At 40.6% G+C, this 23,100-nt stretch overlaps 3 protein-coding genes across 4 annotated transcripts in view; 1 reads left to right on the forward strand and 2 right to left on the reverse strand.

Moving 5' to 3' along the window:
* Nucleotides 1-2,567: 2,567 nt before the first annotated feature.
* Nucleotides 2,568-8,484, reverse strand: LOC141783356 (glucosamine-6-phosphate deaminase 2). Of its 2 annotated transcripts, none has more exons than XM_074660608.1 (7): nucleotides 8,343-8,484; nucleotides 7,450-7,585; nucleotides 7,257-7,358; nucleotides 6,075-6,257; nucleotides 5,781-5,965; nucleotides 5,265-5,439; nucleotides 2,568-4,183 (listed from the first exon to the last, which is right to left on the reverse strand). In XM_074660608.1, exons 2-7 carry the CDS (start codon nucleotides 7,571-7,573, stop codon nucleotides 4,125-4,127), a joined length of 828 nt encoding a protein of 275 aa, XP_074516709.1. In that variant the 5' UTR covers nucleotides 7,574-7,585; nucleotides 8,343-8,484; the 3' UTR covers nucleotides 2,568-4,124. The 2 variants fall into 2 exon arrangements, with proteins under 2 accessions (XP_074516709.1, XP_074516711.1); XM_074660610.1 differs by lacking the exon at nucleotides 8,343-8,484 and adding an exon at nucleotides 7,682-7,826.
* Nucleotides 8,485-11,897: 3,413 nt separating this feature from the next.
* cox8a (cytochrome c oxidase subunit 8A) overlaps nucleotides 11,898-23,100 on the reverse strand; it is a 42,019-nt gene continuing 30,816 nt past the window's right edge. The window contains exons 2-3 of the mRNA XM_074660783.1: nucleotides 13,557-13,694; nucleotides 11,898-12,240 (exon numbers count right to left, since the gene is read on the reverse strand). Coding sequence (XP_074516884.1) covers nucleotides 12,145-12,240; nucleotides 13,557-13,673 — 213 coding nt within the window. The 5' untranslated portion in view covers nucleotides 13,674-13,694 and the 3' untranslated portion in view covers nucleotides 11,898-12,144. The remainder of the gene's footprint in view (nucleotides 12,241-13,556; nucleotides 13,695-23,100) is intronic.
* On the forward strand, nucleotides 14,600-21,636 carry rrh (retinal pigment epithelium-derived rhodopsin homolog). Its single transcript, XM_074660757.1, has 7 exons — nucleotides 14,600-15,193; nucleotides 17,264-17,454; nucleotides 19,195-19,294; nucleotides 19,780-19,933; nucleotides 20,169-20,337; nucleotides 21,004-21,182; nucleotides 21,340-21,636. Exons 1-7 carry the CDS (start codon nucleotides 15,082-15,084, stop codon nucleotides 21,443-21,445), a joined length of 1,011 nt encoding a protein of 336 aa, XP_074516858.1. The 5' UTR covers nucleotides 14,600-15,081; the 3' UTR covers nucleotides 21,446-21,636.

Genomic DNA, 23,100 nt, shown 5'->3' on the forward strand with positions numbered 1-23,100 from the left:
CTGGTGCCTTGAACCCCCTCACCCTCTGTTCCCAGTATCCCCATCAAATCCCAATCCCGTCCCTCCTCTCTGACTTGGTCCTGTAATCTTTGTCTTTCAGCCTCATACTTTTTACAATGAATTATTAGGATATGCTGCACATTTTCTTTATCACCACAATCCCCCACACTTGTCACTGTTCCTTTTCCCCATTAAAGCCAAAGTGCTATTAAGACCTGTGTGATCTAGTCTGAGTCTTGTTATGATGATTTCCTCCCTTCTGTTCCTTCCTTTCTGATACTCCTCCCATCTGTTCTGCCATATCTCCACTCCTTTCCTCTTAATCACAGCTTTTTCTTCTCCTTCTACCTATTAGCAGCCCAAAGAGCTGTCACTGCTTCTTGTTCTTCATTGGATTTGGCAGACTAGACGCTGCTACGGCGTGTTGCTGCCCTCTACTGATTATTAAATGATCCTCTTAAAGCTGCAGTGGGTAGAAATGGAGCTAATATGATTTAAAGGAACTATTTGTAACTTTCAGAAATGCTTGTTAACAGCGACACCTGTGGCCGTTAAGTTAATGAAAGTCAGCGTCGGGCTCGCGCTTGCTTGCTCTAAATATACCTGAACGAGCATCGCTCAAAACAGTGAGGCGACACACGTCAGCTAAAACCACAATATCACTCTATATTTCACCTGCTTGGCAGTAATGTTAGCTGACCAGACGAAAGTCTCTCCATGAATCAATGATGAGATCTTGTGAGGAAATACCAAGCCCCGCCCACCAGCAGGAGCACAGCCAATAGGAACGCTCTCTCTCTCTGAAATGACCTGTGATTGGCCAGTCTCCCATCACGGGCTCGATTTTCTAAAGTCTAAAAACAGAGCCGTGAGGAGGTGCGGAGGTCTAGTTTTCTCTCAGAACACTTGAATTACAATATGCTGAAAGGTTATTATGGAATTTTTGCCCAATGATGTGCGCAGGGTAAAACCAGTTCCCCCAGTTGCTCCCAGGTCTCTGAACAGCTTTCTCCTTTGAAGTTAGTAGTTCTTGCTCTGGATGAGGATGTGTCTCCTTGTCTCTGAGCCTCCACACTCACATCTGGATGTTTCCCAATCAGAGTCAACCCACAATGCCACAGCCTCAACCTGGTTATGACTACTGTATCTTTTATACTGCAGGCTAAATGGCTTTTAGCTTTTACCAGTTTCCTGTATTGTGAAGTAAGACCTCCCCTTTTTCTTGTCTTTTGCCCATGTACTCTGCCACTTTTCTTTGATTGACTTGTTTATTCAATTCAGTTCAATTTATTTTTACATAGCGTCAAATCATAACAGAAGTTATCTTGAGACGCTTTTCATAGAGAGCAGGTCTAGACTGTACTCTATGATTTAGAGACCCAACAAGAGATCCCCTATGAGCATGCATTGTTATGCGACAGTGGCAAGAAAAAACTCACCTTTAGCGGGTAGAAACCTCGAGCAGAACCAGGCTCTGGGTGGGCTGCCATCTGTCTCAACCGGTTGGGTTTTGAGAGACAGAGAGAGAAGGTTTTGGGGGGTGGGGGGAGAGATGCACAATAATAGCACAGCAGCTATAAGTAGTAATACAAATAGGACTAATAATAATCAAAAGCAGTGGATGATGGGCAACCATCATGCTTCGTCTGTGCATCCCTCTTGTACCCAGTTCACTTCGGACGGCTTCGAGGTTTCATTACGCCTGAATGCGGCGTATTTGCCTAAAGCTATCTCCGCAGCCTATAGCTCTATGGCATTTTAGCCCTTGAGCTTTTTTGCCCGAGGTTGCATTCCCTGTGTTCCCTGTGGCAAAGCCCTGTCTTAACAGCGGCTTTCTCACTGGATTGTGGAGGCCATCTCCCTGGCTTACAATGGCAAGGGTCTTCCATTGCCTCATAGGGTGAGGGCGTATTCAACCGGGGCATGGCTACTTCATGGGCTACGTTTAAGTGAGTATTTGTTAGTGATATCTGTGCTGCAGCCAGTTGGTCATCCCCGCACACTTTTGTTGGGTTTTACAGTTTGGATGTGACAGCCCTTCAGTGGCTCATTCTGTCCTTTCAGCTGGGTCTATAATGCACTTAGGGCTGGAGGTGTTCGGTAGCTGCTCTACGGGGCGTTAATATATGTCCCATACTATATGTGTTGTACCGAGTGAATCGACTGAAAGGGAACAAAATGTTATGTCTATAACTTCTGTTCCCTGAAGGAGAGGAACAAGGTACAACACCTGATTACCCGGCTGCACAACTGGGCTCAGTGATGAGTGGCTATGGAACTGATGGATGACCCTGGTGATGAATATATACAGTCAGGGCCTCACATATGTCATCACAGGTCTCCTGCATTAAAAGGCGTGAATAGAGATGTCTTCAGGTTGGTAATGCAGGGTGTGATATCCCATACTATGCGTGTTGTACCTCGTTCTTTTCCCTCAGGGAACAAAAGTTGCAGACCTAAAATTTTGTTTCCGACTGATTGAAATTGTTTCCGTCAGAAAAAGGACATCATTATCCCCTTCACCTTTAAATATGTGTTTCATAAAATACAAGTACGAAGCAAAGAACTCTTAGCAATTTTTTTTACTGTCATTAGAAAATAAAGAGTAAAAAACTACAGTACATGTGCACAAACACCGACTAGAGGTCATAACTGTAACAGCATGATGAACAGGAAAAGTGAGTGAAAGAAAACAAGTGAACTGATGAATAGATGCATCATGAATCCAGATGCTGTTGGATTTGACAAGAACTTTAACAGTAATTTGAGTCACTGAGGTAAAAAATGTCCTCTAGGTGTACTTCACAGTCTGACACTACAACAGTACTGATCACTTTGCATGCACAGGACAGTAGTCTAGAGGTGGGATAGACAACAGTACCATACCAGTGAAGCTGCTTACACTATGTGCAGAAAAATAATCAATTGTCATTGAATCCCATTTGAAAAAAAAAATGTTAAAAAAGAAATATATATATTTCTTAAAAAATGACATTGGGATCAGGATGTGACAAAATAATCTCATTCCAAGATTCACAAACTAGCTTTTTTTTTGGAGCTTTCAACCCAATCTCACAGTCTTCAGAGACGGGATGAACATCGCAAACAGACTGATCAGCTGTCTGAGAACACCAGACTGGAACCACTCACAGCATCCACTGGGGAAGAGGTCAAAGGTCATGGACCAGGAGTCAGTGGACAGCTGGAGAAATATCAAGGAGGGCCTTCACATCTGACACCGGGCACACGGAGGTTACCACCTCCCTCATATACACCCACCTGTTATCATGTTACTGAAGTTTCATATTTAGGTCATAAACTCCAATCACTGATGAAGACCCTAGGATACAGTTAAAAGCTCTGTCAAAGCTAATAAATTGACCTTGAGTTGAGATTATTCTGTGACATTAAATGGAGTGTTTGACTTGTTTAGTATCCTGCTGTGTGCTGGGCAGCTACTAGCGTGGCCATCAGTGAAGCAAGGAGCTGCTGAAAGGAGCACACTGTTCAAAGTCCTCAGATACAGAAATGCAAAAACTATACAAAAGCAATAGTTTGACTAGAGTCAAAGGTCACTTTTGATGACATGTATTTATGTTAAGTTCCATAATTGCTTATTGCTTTAATAGATATTACCAATAAACACGCAGTATGTGCTTCTTCTTTCCAATCACTAATTTGAGGGATGAAACATTGATGAAAAAGCTAACATAAAGAAAAGTACTGTTTCATTCACAGAGACAGTCTGGGTTCACTTCATACATCAAACTAAATGTTTGACTTTAAATCTAAACCTTCAAAGTTCTCATACCGAGCAAAAATGAAGGGCAACCAAGACCATCGGCAGTTATTAGAAAAAGTCAACTGGTGCTCTCCCTCTAAATGTAAACTGCTGAACAAAGAACGTCAGAGGGAATATCCCCGTATATCATTTACATTTCCTTAATTATCTAACATTATCCAAAGGCCGCTCAATGTGCATGAACAACAGGCTGGAGTGAGGACAGTCTCCCAAACACTGGCTCAACGGTGGCTCAGGAAAAGAAAAGGTACCAGAGTAATAAGGCGCTCCATTCGTGTTGGTTGCAGGGATATCTGACCATCTTATCTTCACTTCTCTTTCTTCACTGGTCCTTTATGCTGAGCACTGGGTCCACCAGTTTATTATGAACGTGCATTAAACCTACAATGACAAAACAACTAATTAGATACACACATATATATATATATATATATATATATATATATTTCTACTCAAGCGAGAAAATTCGCTTGTGTTGCAAAAGCTTATCACCGTTGAGATTGTCCTCCTGTTGTTACTGAGGTCCTGACGTAGTTGAATCAGAGATGGTGGAAAAAAATATTGTAGACGTCTGTGGTCACCAAGAGCTACATTATATCTGTACAAAGACCAGATGAAACTCTGTGTATAATGTATGTGTATAAACCACAGACTGTCTATGGTAGAAACAGCTAAGTCGCTGCTGTATTGATGCCTTAGATGACTTTATGTTGAGTGTTGATGGAGCAGCTGTATAGCTTAGCGCTGATTGATCCAAACTCCATTCAGAAAACAAGCATTTTAAAAGTTGTTTGCTTGTCGTCCTGCGGACAGACCTGACAAAGCATGAATTCAGACTTTTTACAAATCTGCATCATGTTGTTATTTCAGCATCCTTTTGATCGGTTTAATGCAATTAAATCACATAAATGAACATAAATGATACAGGCTGTCCAACTCGCTTTACTCTTGGTGTGAATGCAACATAACATCCATGCCGCATCATGCTTGTTTATAGTCACATTTTATCTAATGGAAAACATACTGTTTTATGAACTCTGATCTTCTCTCCCTGATAGTGGGAGGGCTTTAAAAAGGTGTAGTTCACTTTCACTCCAGAGAAGTGAAGAAGAGTTAGTATATCCAGCATCCAGCAGCAAAAGTGAACTGCAGTCAATGAACGGTGGTCTGTAAAGTCCCGCTGAGGACAACATTCTCGACTCAGGCTGCAGAAAACTGAAGCCCTGCCCCTGCGGCTGCACAGAGTGCTTTTATTCAAAGTTTATTAATATTGAATGTGTTGCGTGTCCAAACCCCCCCCCCCCCCCCAAAGTGTGAAGTAAATCGGATGAGCGGTTCTCGAGATATGCAAAGGACATACCCACATAATACATACATGCAGAGATTCCTGGCTTCATAGTTCGATACAGACTGTTCCACTCTAACTAACACTAAGCAGAATAAGGATGGTGTTGTTTTGTACCTTTGAAGTATTTCACTGTTTTGACTCGTAGCTCCAGGGTGGCGTCTTCGTCACAGACAAAGATGGTGCGCGGGTGCTGCTGGAATGCTGATACGGTCCACATGTGGTTCACTCCCTCCTCTATGGCTTTATACAGAGCAAAGGCTTTGTGTGCTCCTGTGATCAGAATCATCACCTGAGCAGAGGACGACAACAACAACAGTGTTACACTCCACTGCTTACTGTGGGTCCAGGAAAGTAGGAACATTAAGAGTTTGGTAATATATCCTCTTTAAAGGACCAGTGTGTAGCATTTAGGGGGATCTATTGGCAGAAATGGAATATAATATTAATAAGTATGTTTTCTTTAGTGTAAAATCACCTGATAATAAGAATCGTTGTGTTTTCGTTAGCTTAGAATGAGCCGTCTGTAGTGTGAGCACAAGCGCGAGCAACAGGACGCTGACAGTTGGTTGGTTATATAAGATTATGTTATTGCATGACAATGGAGGAACAAATTAACTCTTTTCATCTGACCTCCTTGGCGTCCATGACAGTTCCTACTCCCACAGTCAGAGCCATGGTGGGAACCTTGGAGAGGTTGTTGCCAAAGAAACGAGCATTGGCCACAATGGTATCCTTAGCCAGGGTTTTCACTCTGGTCCTGGAAACCAGGCTGGAACCTGGCTCATTGAACGCTATGTGACCATCAGGGCCAATACCTACAGAGAGACAATGAGAAGGAAGAGAAGCTTTATATCGCCCAAGAGATGAAATGATTCTCTGTTTGACTGATGAGATATGGCAGATATTTAAAACCATTCGTCTGACCTCCTACGAACAACTCGATTCCTCCAGCCTCTGAGATCTTCTGCTCATAGGCCTGACACTCTGCCTCCAGGTCCTCTGCGTTTCCATCCAGGACGTGAGCGTTGGCTGGATCAATGTCGATGTGCTTGAAGAAGTTGTTCCACATGTAGGAGTGATAGCTCTCTGGATGAGCCCGAGGTAGACCTGGAGAACAAGAGGGTCACCTTTGTTACCAAAGAGATGCAGTGCCATGAATCCAGCCTCCGGAGGAAAGACAGCACATCTTTTGTTCTATCTTAAATACGGATGTCATGATACAAGAGGTTTATTAGTCCATACAAATACCAGTGAAATTCCACGATTTTCGATACCAATTCAATACCGCGGTAAAAAATGAAAAAAGAAAACAATAAATACTTCATCATAAACTCCTTTATTACAGTTTGCATACTGTTTTTTGCAAATTTATTATCGATCCCTGATGATATGCCTCAAGTTTCTCACCGAAAAAACGATTTTACAGGATTTGAACACATCATAATGTTATAATTTGCCTTCACCAAATACTGAGTAGAGCTTGAACACATCATAATGTAACTCAATGCAACCTCGGTTAACGTTTGCTCCATTATTAAGTCAAGCAGGACTGTGCTGTCCACCGGCTGCTAACAGCTAACGTTAGCTCTCCTCTTGCCGTCCCAGGGACGCCGTTAGTCTCCAGCCCTGATGGTACTGTAGAAAAACGAGTACCGCATCAACTTGATACCGAAGTAATGGTTCTTGTGACATCCCTAATATTTCAAAAACTGCTGCAGACCTAGAAGTTATAAAATTAGGAATTAGGCTGAAAAAAAATACGGAGTCCAGAGCAAATATATTGATTTTGATGTGAAATATATACTAATATTGTGGTTTTAGCTGTCAATCACACTCAGTCTTGTGTGTTGTCGCCGTTGTCACTGTTTTGACGGATGCTCGTTCGCGTCTACGTAGTGCGAGCACAAGCGCGATCGCGAGCAACAGGACGCTGACTGTTGTTGACTTAACAGCCACAGGTGTCGCTGTTAACAAACAATTTCTGATTCTTACACAGAGCCCCTTTAAAACACTTCAAAGCAAACAACGCTTAATTCTGACGTTGAATGACGGAAGTCTAAAATTGAGAGAATAGTTGAGAGTTTAATAAGTCGGCCTTTAACTCACCTACATACTCATCCATGTTAAAGGTCTTCACATATTTGAATGAGATGTCTCCACTTCTGTAGTATTCTATTAACTTCTGGTAGCAGCCATAGGGAGTGCTCCCTGAGTGAGATGAAACCCATTTAACACAGTTACTGTTGATGAAGTTACAGAAACAGTTGAACATGGTAGTGTGTGTGTGAGTGCTGCTCACCTGTAGGTAAACCCAGAGTGAAGTATCTGTCAGCGGAGGGACTGAACCTGACGATACTGTTGCGGATGTACTTTGCTGCCCACTCACTGGCCAGGTCATACTCGTCCAGAATGCACAGCCTCATTGTAATGGCTTACTAAATGAATAAGAAGAATATAACTTAAGTTACAGCTTCTATCAAATCAGATCTGCTCCCTCTACAGAGTCTTTCAAAGCACAGCTCAAGACTCACCTCTTTTCTTTGGCTTTTGAATGTACTTGAATTGTGATTACTAAAAGGCCTTTTATAATGTTCATTATAACAGTCTTTTACTCATGGATTTTCATCTTTGTCTCTGTCTGTGGATGTGTGAGATTTAGTTGTCTGCAATGTTGACCTGTTTTTATTCTGCCTATATGTCTGTAAAGCACTTTGGTCAGCTCATGTTGTTTTAAATGTGCTATAGAAATTAATTTGAATTGACTTGACTTGACTATATTACAGGAAATAGAGCAGCAGTGTGAGACAACACCACGCCAAACCTCATTCATAAAACTACCAACTGAACGTGTTCTTCGCTAACGTGAGCTGTTGTTGTAGTATAATGACTCACTTGTTTAAAAGACCTTCTCTAATACAGGTTAGCCTCAATACGGGTTAATTATCTAACGTTACTACCGAGGCAGAGACAGATACTTCACGTTTTCTATCAGCAGGACTCTGGTAAATGAGTCAGCTGCTAATGTTTTTAGCAAGAGAAGCAAAACCACCAAGAACGGATGTTCATAGTTTAGTTGAATGAACAGTTAATGCCGACTAGTCGGTTAATGTCACCCAGCTAATGTGAAACTACTAGTTAGTTCACCTAGTTAGTTGTTATCGTGAACTACGCAGTTCCGTGTTGTTTTTTTACCTGTTAAAAGACGCTGTTTGTTTGTTTTTCAGGCGAGAAGTCAGCTGCTGCAGGACGTGTTTGGTCACGTGACAAAACTACCGGTCAAGTGATTTCACCGGTATTGTCTAGAAGGGAACCCGCAAATTGGGGAAAACTCTCGCGAGATAGTTAATGTTAGGCGTTGTTCTCGAATGGTTAAGGTTGGATAGCTCTCGCGAGAGTTTTTTGCAGCTCTCAGATGAGATTTCGCAATTTACGGGTTATCCTTTAAACACGCCCAGCTGTGGAACTCTGCCAAAATAATGATAATGATAATGATAATGATAATGATAATGATAATGATAATGATAATAATAATAAATATAATAATAATAATGATAATGATAATAATCATATAATAATAGTGATGATAAATAATAATAATAATAATAATAATAAAAATGATAATGATAATAATAATAATAACATGATAATAAATAATAATAGTAATATACAGTGGTAATAATAATACATTATAATATGTAAAGAATAGATTTAATGAAATCACTCATAATAAGATTACTAAATTAATAAACATATGTACAAATAAATAAAAAGTCAGCTCATAAATAACTGTTATTTTAGCATTCACATACTGTATCAACAGTGTCTTTTCATGGGATTGTCACCAATTCCTGCAGTAATGGGGGTTGACTTTGTGCAACAATATTTTTTATAGGAAACATGGTTACATTTGAATACTTTCCATCACCTGTAAAAGCAAATCATACTCTAAAGAAGTGTTTGTATTTAAAGTGTATGTGTTAACTATCATCAAATTATGAAAAATTATTAAATACAAAATTATTCCATTGTTCTATTAATGTTTAAGAAATTCAAACATGTCTTTTTTCTTTTAAAAAATGTGACTATGTATATATGTGACTTCCTTGTTAAATAAAGGTAATATATTAAAACGTGTGTTGTTGGGACAGAGATGTGATGGGGTGATGGTGGTTTCTTTCTGGCATGCTTGGCCTTTTATCCATCTAAGATCTGGGTCAATATATTCATACCAGAATGGGGACATTAATCTAGGACAAAATGGGGCCTGCAGCCAGGTTTGGTTCATTTTGTAGTTCATGTGATCTTGCAAAGACAAATAATAGAATAGAAGTCGATTTTAATTAGATGACGCAACATCCAGATACTCCAATGTGGATATTAATAAGGATGAACACGTTCATAATTAGATGTATATGCCTACATTTTTGTAAGACCACCAAAGCATGCACCTGGCAAATGCCCCCAAGAGCCAAAAAGCCTTGAATAAAGGACTTCAGTCCTAATCAACAGTATCAACCACGTGGTCCCATGCAGATAAACAAAAGACTGATTCTTTTTTCTACCAATCAGGATTATCTAGGCCAATGCTCCTTAGTGTGGCTCCCAAACATGCCGCCCTTTGGAAGCCTACAAAATGTCATTTGCTTGATGAGCATTACATGATCTCCCCTGTAGCCCCTCCATCCTGTACTTAACAGGTTTTCTTGAATAAATCTCGCCAATCTTAAACAGACTGCATTTATATCACACTTTTTCCTCAATCAAGGTATGTGTACTTTTATTGTAATGTTAGTATATATTGTGATGTAGTAATTTTCTGGAAAATTCATCACACTGTTTATGGGTAAAATAAGCAGACAGTAACCAGTGTAGGAGCTATTTATTAGTTTGTCAGTTTTGCTAAGTTTATTTTTTTGGTTTGCTTTGTAAAAATTGGGCAGCAATAGGCACCTACAGCTGTATATATGTAAGCAGGTGTTGGACCAGCATGCAACTGGGAGGGTCTTTATTTTTTTTAACCAAAGCATTAGAGTCAGCAGGAGCCATGGATTCTTTGTTCTTTTGTTTGCTTTCTTGCAATGGATAAATAAACCTAAAAAACACAGACTTTGTTTGGACAATGGGCTTCTCTTGACTGCGTACATACAGTATATTGTAGATATAGTACATCTCTATGGTACATCAGTGGCCTTCAGATTTCAAGTTTGATTTTGATTGTTGTGGCGATCCCTGATGTTGACTATATAGTAGGGTTCCTGTGAACCTGCCATTAGGGCCTTCTGGGAACACCTGGGTCCAGTGCTCTCAGACCATAAAGCCTATAGGCTCATGTCTCATTCTCTCTCTCTCTTTTCACCGCAGACACCATCGCTGGGCATGCAGCTGCCTTAGGTTCTCCTTGGTTAATAATTTGCTTGTTTTATACATTTTACAACATGCACACACCATCTACACTCTCCATGCACACCTTACACTACTGATACTACTGATATTCACACTACATGCCTTTTGATCCTTTTGCATAATTTACTCCACTTCTGTTAAATAAATGTATTGATTTAATCGTTATCACGGTGTGTCTCTCTATTTGTGATTTGCGATTTTATGACCAGTTTATAGTCAATCTAATAAAAAAAACTTCAACACATTGATGCAATAGCCAAAAAAGAAAAATATTGTACATTTTCCTGCGTTACATTTTCAAAGATTTCGTTACTAGTCGAGATCAAGATTTTGCAAAAAATAAACAAACATGAAATTATGAAATATGATGCAGTGTCACTGCGTTAAAGGAACATTGTAAGATCTGGCGGTATCTAGCGGTGAGGTTGCACATTCCAATTTTTCCCCTGCTTCTCCTGAGTGCCAAGCGTGTAGGATTACTACGGTGGCCGACGCGAAAACATGAATGCCCCTCTCTAGAGCCAGTTGTTGTAAGAGTAGCGTAGGTCATCTGGAGCAGAGCCAGTGCTTTAAGTGTGTGTCCGTGGGAAGTGAGTGGTGAAGCGAGAGAGAGAAAGCAGCGGCGGCGACAGCAGCAGCAGCGAGTAACGTTATCGACTCCGGCCCAAGCAGGAAAAGTTAATAGTGTTTGGTTTGTCCGTTCTGGGCTACTGTAGAAACATGGCGGCAGGCTCCATGAAGAGGACCCACTCCCTAGAGTAAATATAAATTCTAAGCTAACAAAAACACAATTCTTATTTTCAGGTGATTTTACACTAAAGAAAACATAGTTATTAATATTTGATTCCATTTCTGCTAATAAATCCCCCTAATTGTTACACACTGGTCCTTTAATTTAGAAAACATCCAGTAATAAATGTAATATATAACACTGTGAAAGAGGCTATTCTGCATAAAGAGTAATTTTACTTTGGAGTACTTTTTGATGTTAATCTTCTTGCACTTTGGATTTTTAATGCATTATCTTTACATTGTGCCAATAAACTAATCTTCTTTCACCACTGCTGATGAGTGTCCTCATTTTATATAGAGGGTGTGGTTAACCTGTAGCATTATCAGTGGATCTTTGTCCATTATTGTCCCTTTCTTTCTTCCTTTCTATCAGCAGAAATTATTCTGAGCTCTCCTGACAACCAACTGATCCTGTTAAACATCCTGTCCTCTGGCAGCAACTTGAAAAATCAGGATTAAACTCACCTACTCATCTAAAGTGATGTGTAGTATTCTAAATAAAAAGCCTTATCCTAGGGATACACAATTGAATATACACAACAAGCAACATAGTGGTGTTTAAAATTTTATCTTGTAACATGCGGTTTAAGAGGGAAGATCCACAATACAATTTTCAATGTATCACAGTCAGAGTTTGGAAAGAGCTGGTTTCTCTCTGGGGAGTGGAGTGGAACTGTCAAGAGAGGTAGAAGAGTTAATGTAAAACTGGTTCCATATTCTTCTCCGATGATGGTCCCAGGTTGTTACTGGAGACAGGAGACTTGGATGCACCTGGTATGAGACTGTTAAAATGTCCACTTTAGTCTTTCTGCTTGTAGTCCTCCAAGTGGGCCAGGATCCATCCAGCTGGTCCCAGAATGGCCAGGGAGAACATGCTCAATCCAATGATGGTTTCCTGGACGACAGAGAGGTACAGAAAACAAGATCTATTAATCCATGTCAAGTGTGTCTAAGGCTGTTTAACCTGCTGACCCAAACTGAAATCTATCAAATAATTAATGTCTCTACCGAAATGTTCTGTGTTGAACAATAACAATATTATCAATACGTATACTATTAGAACTTATTTATTAAACTTTTTTTTAAATTCTACCTATGTCATTCTACTAGCGCTACTTGCTACTGGCCGATAGCCGGTTGTTTGGGAACAGAGACGTTAGTACATCCACCATGGTACAGGCTGACAGCATACAGCCCATGGGGGTATTAGAAGATAATAAAAGTGATGAATTACAGCCAATAGATCCATTATTACAGACACATACAGCTAGCAGGACCAGATATGTCATATGAGCGTGCAGGGTGGTGCAGTCCTGTGAGTCGGCGCTACCGCAGCGCTATCTGTAACGTGAGGGTTCGTTGTGTGGTGGTGGATCACTCTTTAGGAGAATAAACAGCAGGATGGAGACGGGAAACTTTTTAAGCAGCCATTTTACTGTTCTCCCCATTTCATCAGTTTCACAACAACAACACTTCCTAGTTCCTAACTCACATGTCATAGAACTAACCAATCAGAGGCCAGAAGGACCTAGACTAAGGTAAATCTCAGGAAGATACTTACAGGTAGATTCAAGATGTTATTATAACTATTTCAAAGATGCTGCCGTCAATATTTAACCATGTAAATAATAATCTTGTAAATATAAATAGGTAAATAAATAAACATTGTAAATATATTTTTAGTAACTTAACTTAAATATATGAATTAACTTCTAAACCTTACACTATCTAGCGGCTGCTCTTTGCTTCAATTCTTTTTTCCACCACACAGAGTTGATCAGCACTAAAGACATCTCGACCTCTAAATTACATTAATTGGAGGATGTGACCTGCTACTATCTACTGACTCACAGCAGGCAGACATGAGGACACATTGTACTTGCTAAAACACAGCCAATCAGATGCTGATCCTCTCTGTACTCTACTGTGTGATGTTGACCTCAGCCTGCTGATGCTGCAGCTCTGCTCTCCTCTATGACAGCCTCCAGTTCATCACACTCCTTTAACTTATACAAGACTGAATGTCTCTGTGACAAGATGTTTGTTATTTACCGAACATGTGACGATTTAAATCCAGTTACTTACATGTAGGTTAGTCACACATGTTGACTTTTATAACGAAACACACACATACAGTGATGTTGACCTCGTCAGCCAAGGACGGCTAAGCTAACGGCTGCTAGCTAGTTAGCATTATATCATCAGCCTCACCACTGTGCCGATCTTCTCCTTGGCCGGGGCGGCGTAGATGTTCGCCCTCTGGGTGACGGTGTGTCCCCGCAGGACAGGAGCAGCTCGGCTAGCGATGGTCCTCAGGAGCCCCGACATGTTGATCTGCTGCGGTGAAGAGGTGAAGAGAGAGATGTCTACTGGACTGAACAAGAGTCGTTATGTGAACAGGAAGTGGATCAGTGATCTTCTTCTCCTCCTCACAGGAGGTACTAGCCGAGCCCCGAGCCGCATACTGCCACCATGGATGTATAAGACTGCCACCTACTGTCCCGGATGTTGATGTACATTTTTTAAAAAAAATTTTTATTGAAGATAATTCATTTACAAACATTAAAGGGACTGTTTGTAAGAATCAGAAATGCTTGTTAACAGTGTAACCTGTGGCCGTTACGTCAACGAAAGTCAGCGCTTGCTCGCTCTAAATAGACATGAACGAGCATCGCTCAAAACAGTGAGGCGACACACGTCAGCTAAAACCACAATATCACTCTATATTTCACCTGCTTGGCAGTAATGTTAGCTGACCAGACAAGAAAAAGAAGCAGGAAAGGAAAGTTATCGCCCCGTCACTTCACAAGACACGGGAAACCTCTGTTGGTCTGGAGGAGCTGCAGCAGTTATTTCTGCACAAACGTCCACTGTACATTCACTAGATATTCTCAGAGCTAAACTAACTCTTCTGCAGTGTGGAGTGTGTGCGCATGCACGTGAGGTGGAGCGAGCTGAGTGAAGGCAGGCAGAGGAGCAGAGGAGCAGAGTACAGCAGAGACTTCGGTCCTGGAGACAAAAGCTACCGTCTCCCCCACGTCCTCCGACCGCGGCCAAAACTGTTTAACAGACGGGCTTCACTAGATACAACTTTGTGGTTTTGGTGCTTCTGTGTAGTTTGTGTTTGAGTCTGAGTCTGAACAGTGTAGCCACACGCGAGCGCGCATGGGACACCGACCTGGATGATTTATACGTGTAAGAAGTTACAAACAGTCTCTTTAAGGCCCTTTCCATTAGCGTTTGTATTAATTAATCAAACCATTTGCCACACAGTGAACCTTTGGCCTTGGGGGACCCTGAGGGAGGATCCAGGGTCCCTGGAGCAGGTGCCCTCTTTGCCAGTTGGTAATCCAGCCCTGGTTGTAGGCCTACCTACGGTGAACAGTCTTCAGTCTGAGGCTCAGGCATTAACTCAACTTCAGTTTTGTAATGTCAAAGCTTATTGGCCAGAGCCCAACCTGCAAGCAACTCCACGTGAGTGCTAATCCTCTGTCGCCTCCTTCTAACTGGGGGTGGGGGGGCAGTGGTATGTAATAATCCCCTCCACCCCATCCCTCCACATTCACCCCCCACCTCTCCACCCTACAGGTTTTAGTTAGACAAAGCATTTGGCAATACTGACTCTCTACATCGCTTTTGTTCAGATTTTGTATTTTGATTTATTGCCTCTCTGTGTGATTTTAGTGGGAAGACTGTTTACTTCAATTAAGGATAATTTTTTAGTTCATCTCAGAAAATGGGGATTGACTCTGGAGTCAATATTTCAGATGATGCTGAACTTTACGGGGGGAAAAGTGCCTTTACCCAACTGGAGCACAACATAGTGGCTGGATACCTTATTACTGCAGGTAACAAAGATAAGTCCACCGATGGCATAAATAGATTAATAGATGATGAATGATGATGAATATTGTGTTGTTGCAGTGTGATTTCTCTGCTTGATGTTATGAGACTCTCAGGAGTCATTTCAGAGGAGTCTGCAGTCAGTCATTTATTTACTCTCAACACATCTCACAATGAAGTTTAACCATCAGTAGTAAGCTGGGAGGAGTATTATTGTCTGTGTAACAAATTCATTCGTCATAAAGAATAATACCTATGAATGATGCAATGATTTTTAAGCGATGTGTTTCCCAGACAAGTGTTTATTCTGCTGCATGGGTGGTAAAGGAAACATGACTGTATCAAGGCCAGTAATGGTAAAAGGAAATGAGTTCATTGTTATCCTTTGAAAACATGTTCTGATAGCATTATGTAACTTATCCAGGTCCTGGCACTGTATTCCATGTCGGAGGTTCATTTCATTTCTGAATTCCTAATTTAGCATTTCTCTCATAGCAACTTCATTAAAGGTACTATATGTAACTTTTCAGAAAATTCTTGTTATGAATGACACCGGTGGCCGTTAAGTGAACTGCAGTCAGCATCCTGTTGCTCGCATTTCGTAAGCACTAGCGATCATCCTGGGCATCGGCCAAAACAGTGACATGACATTACATCACAATCATATATCACCGTTACTATCTGTAATGTCCAGTCTCCATGATACCAACTAGCTCGCCATTTGCAAATGACTTCATCGGCTAACGTTATGAAGCAGAACCGTCCCGAGTCCTTTATATAGAAATCAGTCCACAGGCTGTTAAAGGAACCCGAGAAAGTTGGGCAAGGTCTCCGTTTTTAAGTTACATTACAATCTGTTCACGCATCGGCAATACAGAGCAATTAATACAAGTCAATTGTTATTTATATATAGTACCTTTAAAACAGTGAAACATAAATCAACAGTAGAAAAATGATAACCTGTTAACTCCTCTGAGTGAGAAACCTCTCCTCCCCATTTAGAAGCCAAACCAATTTAACTGAAAACAAGATGGCTTCTTCATATTTTGGATTTGACTGACTTGTTTTCTTGATGAGCATCACCTGTTTGTTTTTTTTGTCTTCTCCAGCGGTCCTCAAACGTTTTGGGGCCAGGGACCCCTTAAAGAGGAGAAAAATTTCCTGATGATTAAATTTGAATCACTTTGTTTTGCCCTGATATTCCAGGTGCTTTGTAATCAGATGTCGCTTTAGCTCAGCCGACTCACGACGCATTTTAGTCTCCCGTCGCTGTCGCTTGATATATCTGTCGTCATATATTCTCAATTTAGCTAGTTTGCTCTTAGCGTCACTTGACGATATGGACTGACTCAAATATTTCTCCCTTGCTGAGTGAAGTGACTGATTCATGACAGATTGACGTGATGTGTCACATTCAGATCAGAGTTTCTAACGTGGGTGGCAGTAATGGGCAAAATGTGCTTGTTTTATTGGCGCAAATGGTCCCCATCTGTAGATATGTTCTTTTTAATGATACAGCACAATTCTATGATTTATAGCAAATTATTTCGCGGACCTCCTGACAGAGTGCCGCGGACCCCTGGGGGTCCCCGGACCTCGCGTTGTACTGTCACTGTCGATCACTGTTGTAGGCTGCTGATCACAGCGTTTTGCTTTCTGAATAAATGTTTCTTACCTGAATTTAATAGCCATACTTGCATCAGCACTCTTGTTTCTTTACATTCCCAAAATTACTCAACTGTGATGATGCAACCGTGTGAGCCATATGTGGTCAGCTACTGGCAGCAGATCATATAATCATTTTTAAATATACAACCTGCTTGTGTTAGCCAACCTCAACAATGACTTTAAAAATCACCATCAAGAGGAAGAAGTTGATTTTGTTATTGAGACTTTCCCTTCTTGTGGATGAGAGTTATTGACTCGACTTGAATACAGCCTTGGAGCCATCAGAAGAAATGCAGCTTTAAATACTCACTCACTGTGACTGAATAAATGTGGATTAGGTGTTGCAAGATTGACTTTCACCTCCCACACTGGGACACTTTACTCCATGTCTTCTTTTCTCTTCTCAGGTGTCGTAAGTTTAGCAAGCAACATTGTGGTGCTGCTAATGTTTGTGAAGTTTAAGGAGCTGCGCACTGCCACCAACTTCATTATAATCAACTTGGCTCTTACCGACATCGGAGTGGCCGGTATCGGCTATCCCATGTCAGCTGCCTCAGACATCCACGGCAGCTGGAAATTTGGCTACACTGGTTGTCAGGTGGGTGGAATGTGAGTGCCTTCACATGTACACTTATTTCACTCATAGAACAACCTACATCTGCATTGAAAAGTCATGTAAATAGCACCAAATGTAATGTTGAGATTAGGGGCGGTGTATGTTCTGCCAATTGTTTTTTTTCTGTCTTCAAGGACCAATCGTATATGACTGGGTTACACTGCACTAGGGGTGTTGCAATATACCGGTATATGATATTTTAAAAATGAAATATTGGTATGTTAATAATACACATATGATAATATTGTGCAAATAATCCAGCGCCGTGGTAGAAACCTGTCAATCACAAGGTAGCCCCGCCCTAAAGCATCCCCTGCTTTATGTTCTATTTGACTCTAAATGGGACCATAATTTACTAAATGAACATCATGCTGTGTTGTAGAAGACTTGAAACTAGAGATTGAGACCATAAACTCATGTTTACAATGTTTACTGAGATAATAAATCAAGTGAGATGTAATGTGAACTGTTTCAGCGGTATTACGAATAGAATATCAAGGTGTTTTTGATTATTCCATTTTTAAAAAAAAGACTCATTATTTTGTTCCATTTCATATCCCCCAAAAAGTTGAAAATACTTGCTGAGCTCTTTTTGTATTCATATATTCTACAAAATGTATGTAAATATATGTGAATTATTCATAAGACCCAGTCAGAAGTTTAAACTAACGTGACTTCTCCTGAGCTGGCCATGAGAATCAACTTGTTAGGCTGAAGCACGTTCACGTCAGCTGCTGCACTGCAGCAGGCCGCGTGTTTAGGATTCTTCTGGCAGATTATGTTTTTCCTCAGTCTTTGTTATTGCACAGCAATATCAAGCCGTATGCTACTAGTCTACAGTGAGAAGCAGAGCGGGGGAAAACCAGAGTCAAATATTTGAACTGGGCGGTGGTGGGGGTTTCCTACAACCCATTTGTCAAAACTGTTCACACTGTTTTCAGTGGAAAGTGTACATGTGCCATTAGACTTGTTGGAGTTCACAGTGAACACACTAATCTGCATTTACAAACTCTCTTGCACCCTTTTGAATTTCTATGCAACAATACTGTAACTTTATCAGAAAATAGAAGCAAACATGGTAACTTTGATGGATAATTATCAGAAAGTTTTTAATGAGTTTTGAGTCTCTACTAGTTCATTTGTTCTACCGTAGTTAAAATTAGAGCTGACAAAAATATAATTGGCAGATATTTAGATGATCGATTAATCGTTTGACTTATTTCTAAAGGAAAGTGGTTAAACAGCCGCTGGTTCTAGCTTCTCAAATGTGAGGATTTGCTGCTTTTCTTTGTCATACACCGTCATAAATGTAATATCTCTGTGTTTTTGTCTTTTGATTAGACAAAACAACTAAATTGGGAAATTTGGATGGGCATTTTTTTCACTATTTGAGATTTCAAGAAGTGGATACTCGATTAATCCAAAGTAATCGGCAGATTAATCAATAGGCTAATCAAAATAGTCGTTGGTTGCCGCCATAGTTAAATATTTTGAAAACCATTGGCTCTGTTTAGGGTAGCCAGAAAAGATCAAAACACTTTCAGCACTAAAAAATCAGTTAACATTCTGGGTAGGTTGGCCTGGTGTGCCTCCTTTCAGCACTTTTATCCCCCGGCTGCTATAGAAATGTATGGATTAACCTACAAAACCACCACCCCCACAAGGCCTATAATTACAGGAAAAGGGCCATTAATATTAATCTGTTAATTGCTTCGTCTCCAGGTCTATGCAGCTCTCAACATCTTCTTTGGCATGGCCAGTATCGGCCTGCTGACTGTGGTGGCCATCGACCGATACCTCACCATCTGCAGACCTGACATAGGTATTATCTATTTACTGCTCTCCATGCAAGGCCGTACTTTCCACTTTTACATTTCCACTGGAACACATAAAAATGTATTTGAATTGTATTTGACTTTTTAGTTTGGCTCATGTCTCATCCGCTAACATGGAGAGTTTATGACCTATACTGCAGCCAGCCACCAGGGGTCGATCCAGATGTTTTGGGGAGCTGCTATATCATCCATCTTTATATATACAGTCTATGGGTGTACCTAATAAAATGATAATTTAATAAGTTATTCATGATCCCCAGGTTATTGGTGACCCCTGACCTTTCTTCTAGTGCCATCGGGCCAAAAAATTATTTTACTTGCACACATCAAGTATTAATTGTAACGGGACATTACCATGAAAGTTACTGAACACAATATTGTAATGAAACAAGTATCTCCGCACTGGATTATCAGTTGACTGACATTCCTGACCGTTGTTATGAATGGATATAATTATAATTTCTCTCTCCAGGGCAGAAAATGACGATGCAATCGTACAACCTCCTTATTCTGGCAGCGTGGCTGAATGCTGTGTTCTGGTCCTCCATGCCTGTAATGGGCTGGGCTGCTTACGCCCCGGACCCCACCGGAGCTACATGCACCATCAACTGGAGACAGAATGACGCGTGAGTTATTATATTATATTATTATTATTATAGTTAGTAACTATAACATTGTGTTAAAAGTACTAAGGAAATTGCTCACTAATAATGACAAAACAAATACTACTGCTGCTACTGTGATGACCTGTTATTGAGTTGTAACAGCTATTCAACTCTCAGTTTATCCATCAATAAAAGTCCCACAATAATAAAACCTGATCCAGCAGCAGACACTATAACTAACTCTGCCCCCCCACAGCTCCTTCATCTCTTACACTATGGCTGTGATTGCTGTCAACTTTGTGATGCCGCTGTCGGCCATGTTTTACTGCTACTACAACGTGTCAGTCACTATGAAGAGACACAAAGCAAGCAACTGCCTGGACAGCGTCAACATCGACTGGTCAGACCAGATGGACGTCACCAAGGTGAGCACTGAGCCACGCGGAACCGTCGAGCTCACTCTGCTGAGTCATTGGGCCTTTTGATTGGCTATCAGTCAATTAGTGTTCTCCCTGCATGCATTGCTTGTGTAACACTTGAGTACTCTTTAGCTGTAAAATGAGAAAGTTTGTGACCCGGCAGCCATGTTGAGATCTGTTGAGGAAATACCAAGCACCGCTCACCAGCCGGAGCAAACTTTCTAATTTTACAGCTAAACAGTACACTACAAGATGTTTCTGAAAACATCTGAGGAGAGAAATTAGGCATTAACGTAACATAATATTGATTCATATTTGATCAGCGCTGCCTAGTTTGATAGGAATTTACGAGTGATTGACAGCTGCCTCCGTTGAATGAGCAGCCAATAGGAACGCTCTCTCTCAATGAAATGACCTGTGATTGGTCAAAGGTAGATTTTCTAAAGCCTGAAAACAGAGCCATGAGGAGGAGCAGAAGTCTAGTTTTCTCTCAGAACACTTGAATTACAATATGCTGAAAGGTTATTATGGAATCTTTGCCCAATGGTGCCAAAAACATTCTGCCTACTGCTGCTTTAATATCCATCTCCTTAATTTAACTCTCTCGTATTTTATAGACTATATTTTGCCCGTATTATATGAAAGCTGTGTTGTTGTGTTTGTGGCTGGCAGATGTCCGTAGTAATGATCGTCATGTTCCTGGTGGCCTGGTCTCCGTACTCCATTGTGTGTCTCTGGGCGTCATTCGGCGACCCCAAGACCATCCCTGCCCCCATGGCTATCATCGCTCCACTCTTCGCCAAGTCCTCCACCTTCTACAACCCCTGCATTTATGTTATCGCTAACAAAAAGTGAGTGATTTTCTCGTCTTTATGCTTTGATAATGGGATGCTCTTGTTGCTGGTGAGAGGCAGATGTTGGGGATGTAGAGAGGATGTGTGTTATTTCAGTGTTTTGATGCTCTACTGTATTTGACTGTGATAGTGAGTGGATGATCTCTTCCTGCAGGTTCAGAAGAGCCATCATAGGGATGATCCGATGTCAAACCAGGCAGCGAATCACCATCAATACCCAGGTTGCCATGACAACCTCCCAACAACCTCTGACCCAGTGAGGTCAAATTGCCTCTACGTATATCCCATTTTATTAATATGCCCTGGCATTATATAGAAGATTGCTATGATGACATAACATGAATCACTGTCTATTAATATTCTAGCTATTGTTCTGTTTAATAATCTAATGCACTGTGGTGTTTACTGTGTACATTCCACTTGCTGTGACATTAGTCATTGTTTGTGTTCCAGTTACTTCATTAACAAACTGAAAATGGAAATCTCTCTGTGTATGGACTGAGTTCTTCAACTGCTTGACACAATCACATCCTGTTCAATAATAGGAAACACATTATTCTTGTTTTCAACATGTTCTATGCTGACAGAGAAGGTTTTCTTTCATCAGATACATTAGCTGGCATCAGAAGCACAACAAAGTTTACTGGACAGGTAAAACTTGACTCTGATTCTGTGTCACTACATGTATTCTTACGCTTCGTCCACACTGGGAACGCCAGGAGCGCGTGGTGGCTGTGTGATTCATGCCCCGGGTGTTCACACCAGCTGCGTGTCTGCTGCAGCTGCTGCTCTCAGCTCTTTCTTTCTACAGAGTTTGCCTTTCATAATGGCCATTTCATTTCATTATAAATATAATTTATATTTATTTTAGACAGAAAAAGGAAAACAAGCTTAGCCCTCGGCCACACCAGGAACGTCAGCAGCGCGTGGCGACTGCGTTGCCTGTTGTTTTTTATTTTGGTGTCCGTGTCAACAGGTTAGAGCAGCCACGGCTCGGTTGCGTGTCAGCAGCGTCTCTTTTAGAGATTCGAGATCTTGCCTATTTTTGACGCGAGCCGCGCGGTTCACAGCAAAAACAGACAGTGAAAGCGATCTATTGACAGTATATTAACATCATATCAGCAACATAACTACACTTCCGATGTCTATATCTGTAGAATATGTTACGGAGATGAAAAAAAGTAAAGACTTTCATTTTTTAAATAAAAGCCCTCAAGTGTTTTTTCTGTGGATAGAATTCCTACATTTGTTAACACAAGGCTTTTATTCTGAAATGTGTGCAGGACAGTGTTGTAAAATATGCAGTGACTTGCAGAGCTCCATCAATGAATATAGTACCGGTTTTAATTGTGGATTGTTACTATTATTTACTAATTACCACACGTTTCTTAACCTTTCTCGGTCTAAAATAAGTATAAATGACTTTTATAATGAAATGAAATGGCCATTATGAAAGGCAAACTCTATGTAGAAAGAAAGGGCTGGAAGCAGCAGCAGCCGCCACGCGATGCAGCCACCATGCGCTTCTGACGTTCCCAGTGTGGACGAATCGTTAGTGTATCTTTAATCTCAACCACTGGTGTTGACTCAGTGGAGCTCCACCTATATTAGAAAACAAAGTTCCACTTTGTACGCTTTTATGAAATTGACATTTTTGTGAAACAAGAAAAAAAAAAAAAATCACACTTCTCTATAATGAATCAAAAGGTAAAAGCGGTGGTAGAAAAAAGTATAGGGATCCTTAAAGGAACAGTTTTAACATTTTGGGGGATCTATTAGCAGAAATGGAATATAATATAATATATAATAATATATAATATATAATATAATATATAATAATTTAGAATATAATAAGTTTGATAATAAAAATCGTGTTTTCGTGAGCTTAGAATGAGCTGTTTATATCTACATAAGA

Source organism: Sebastes fasciatus, chromosome 15, assembly GCF_043250625.1.
Source record: "Sebastes fasciatus isolate fSebFas1 chromosome 15, fSebFas1.pri, whole genome shotgun sequence".
In the NCBI taxonomy this organism is placed as follows: Eukaryota; Metazoa; Chordata; class Actinopteri; order Perciformes; family Sebastidae; genus Sebastes; species Sebastes fasciatus.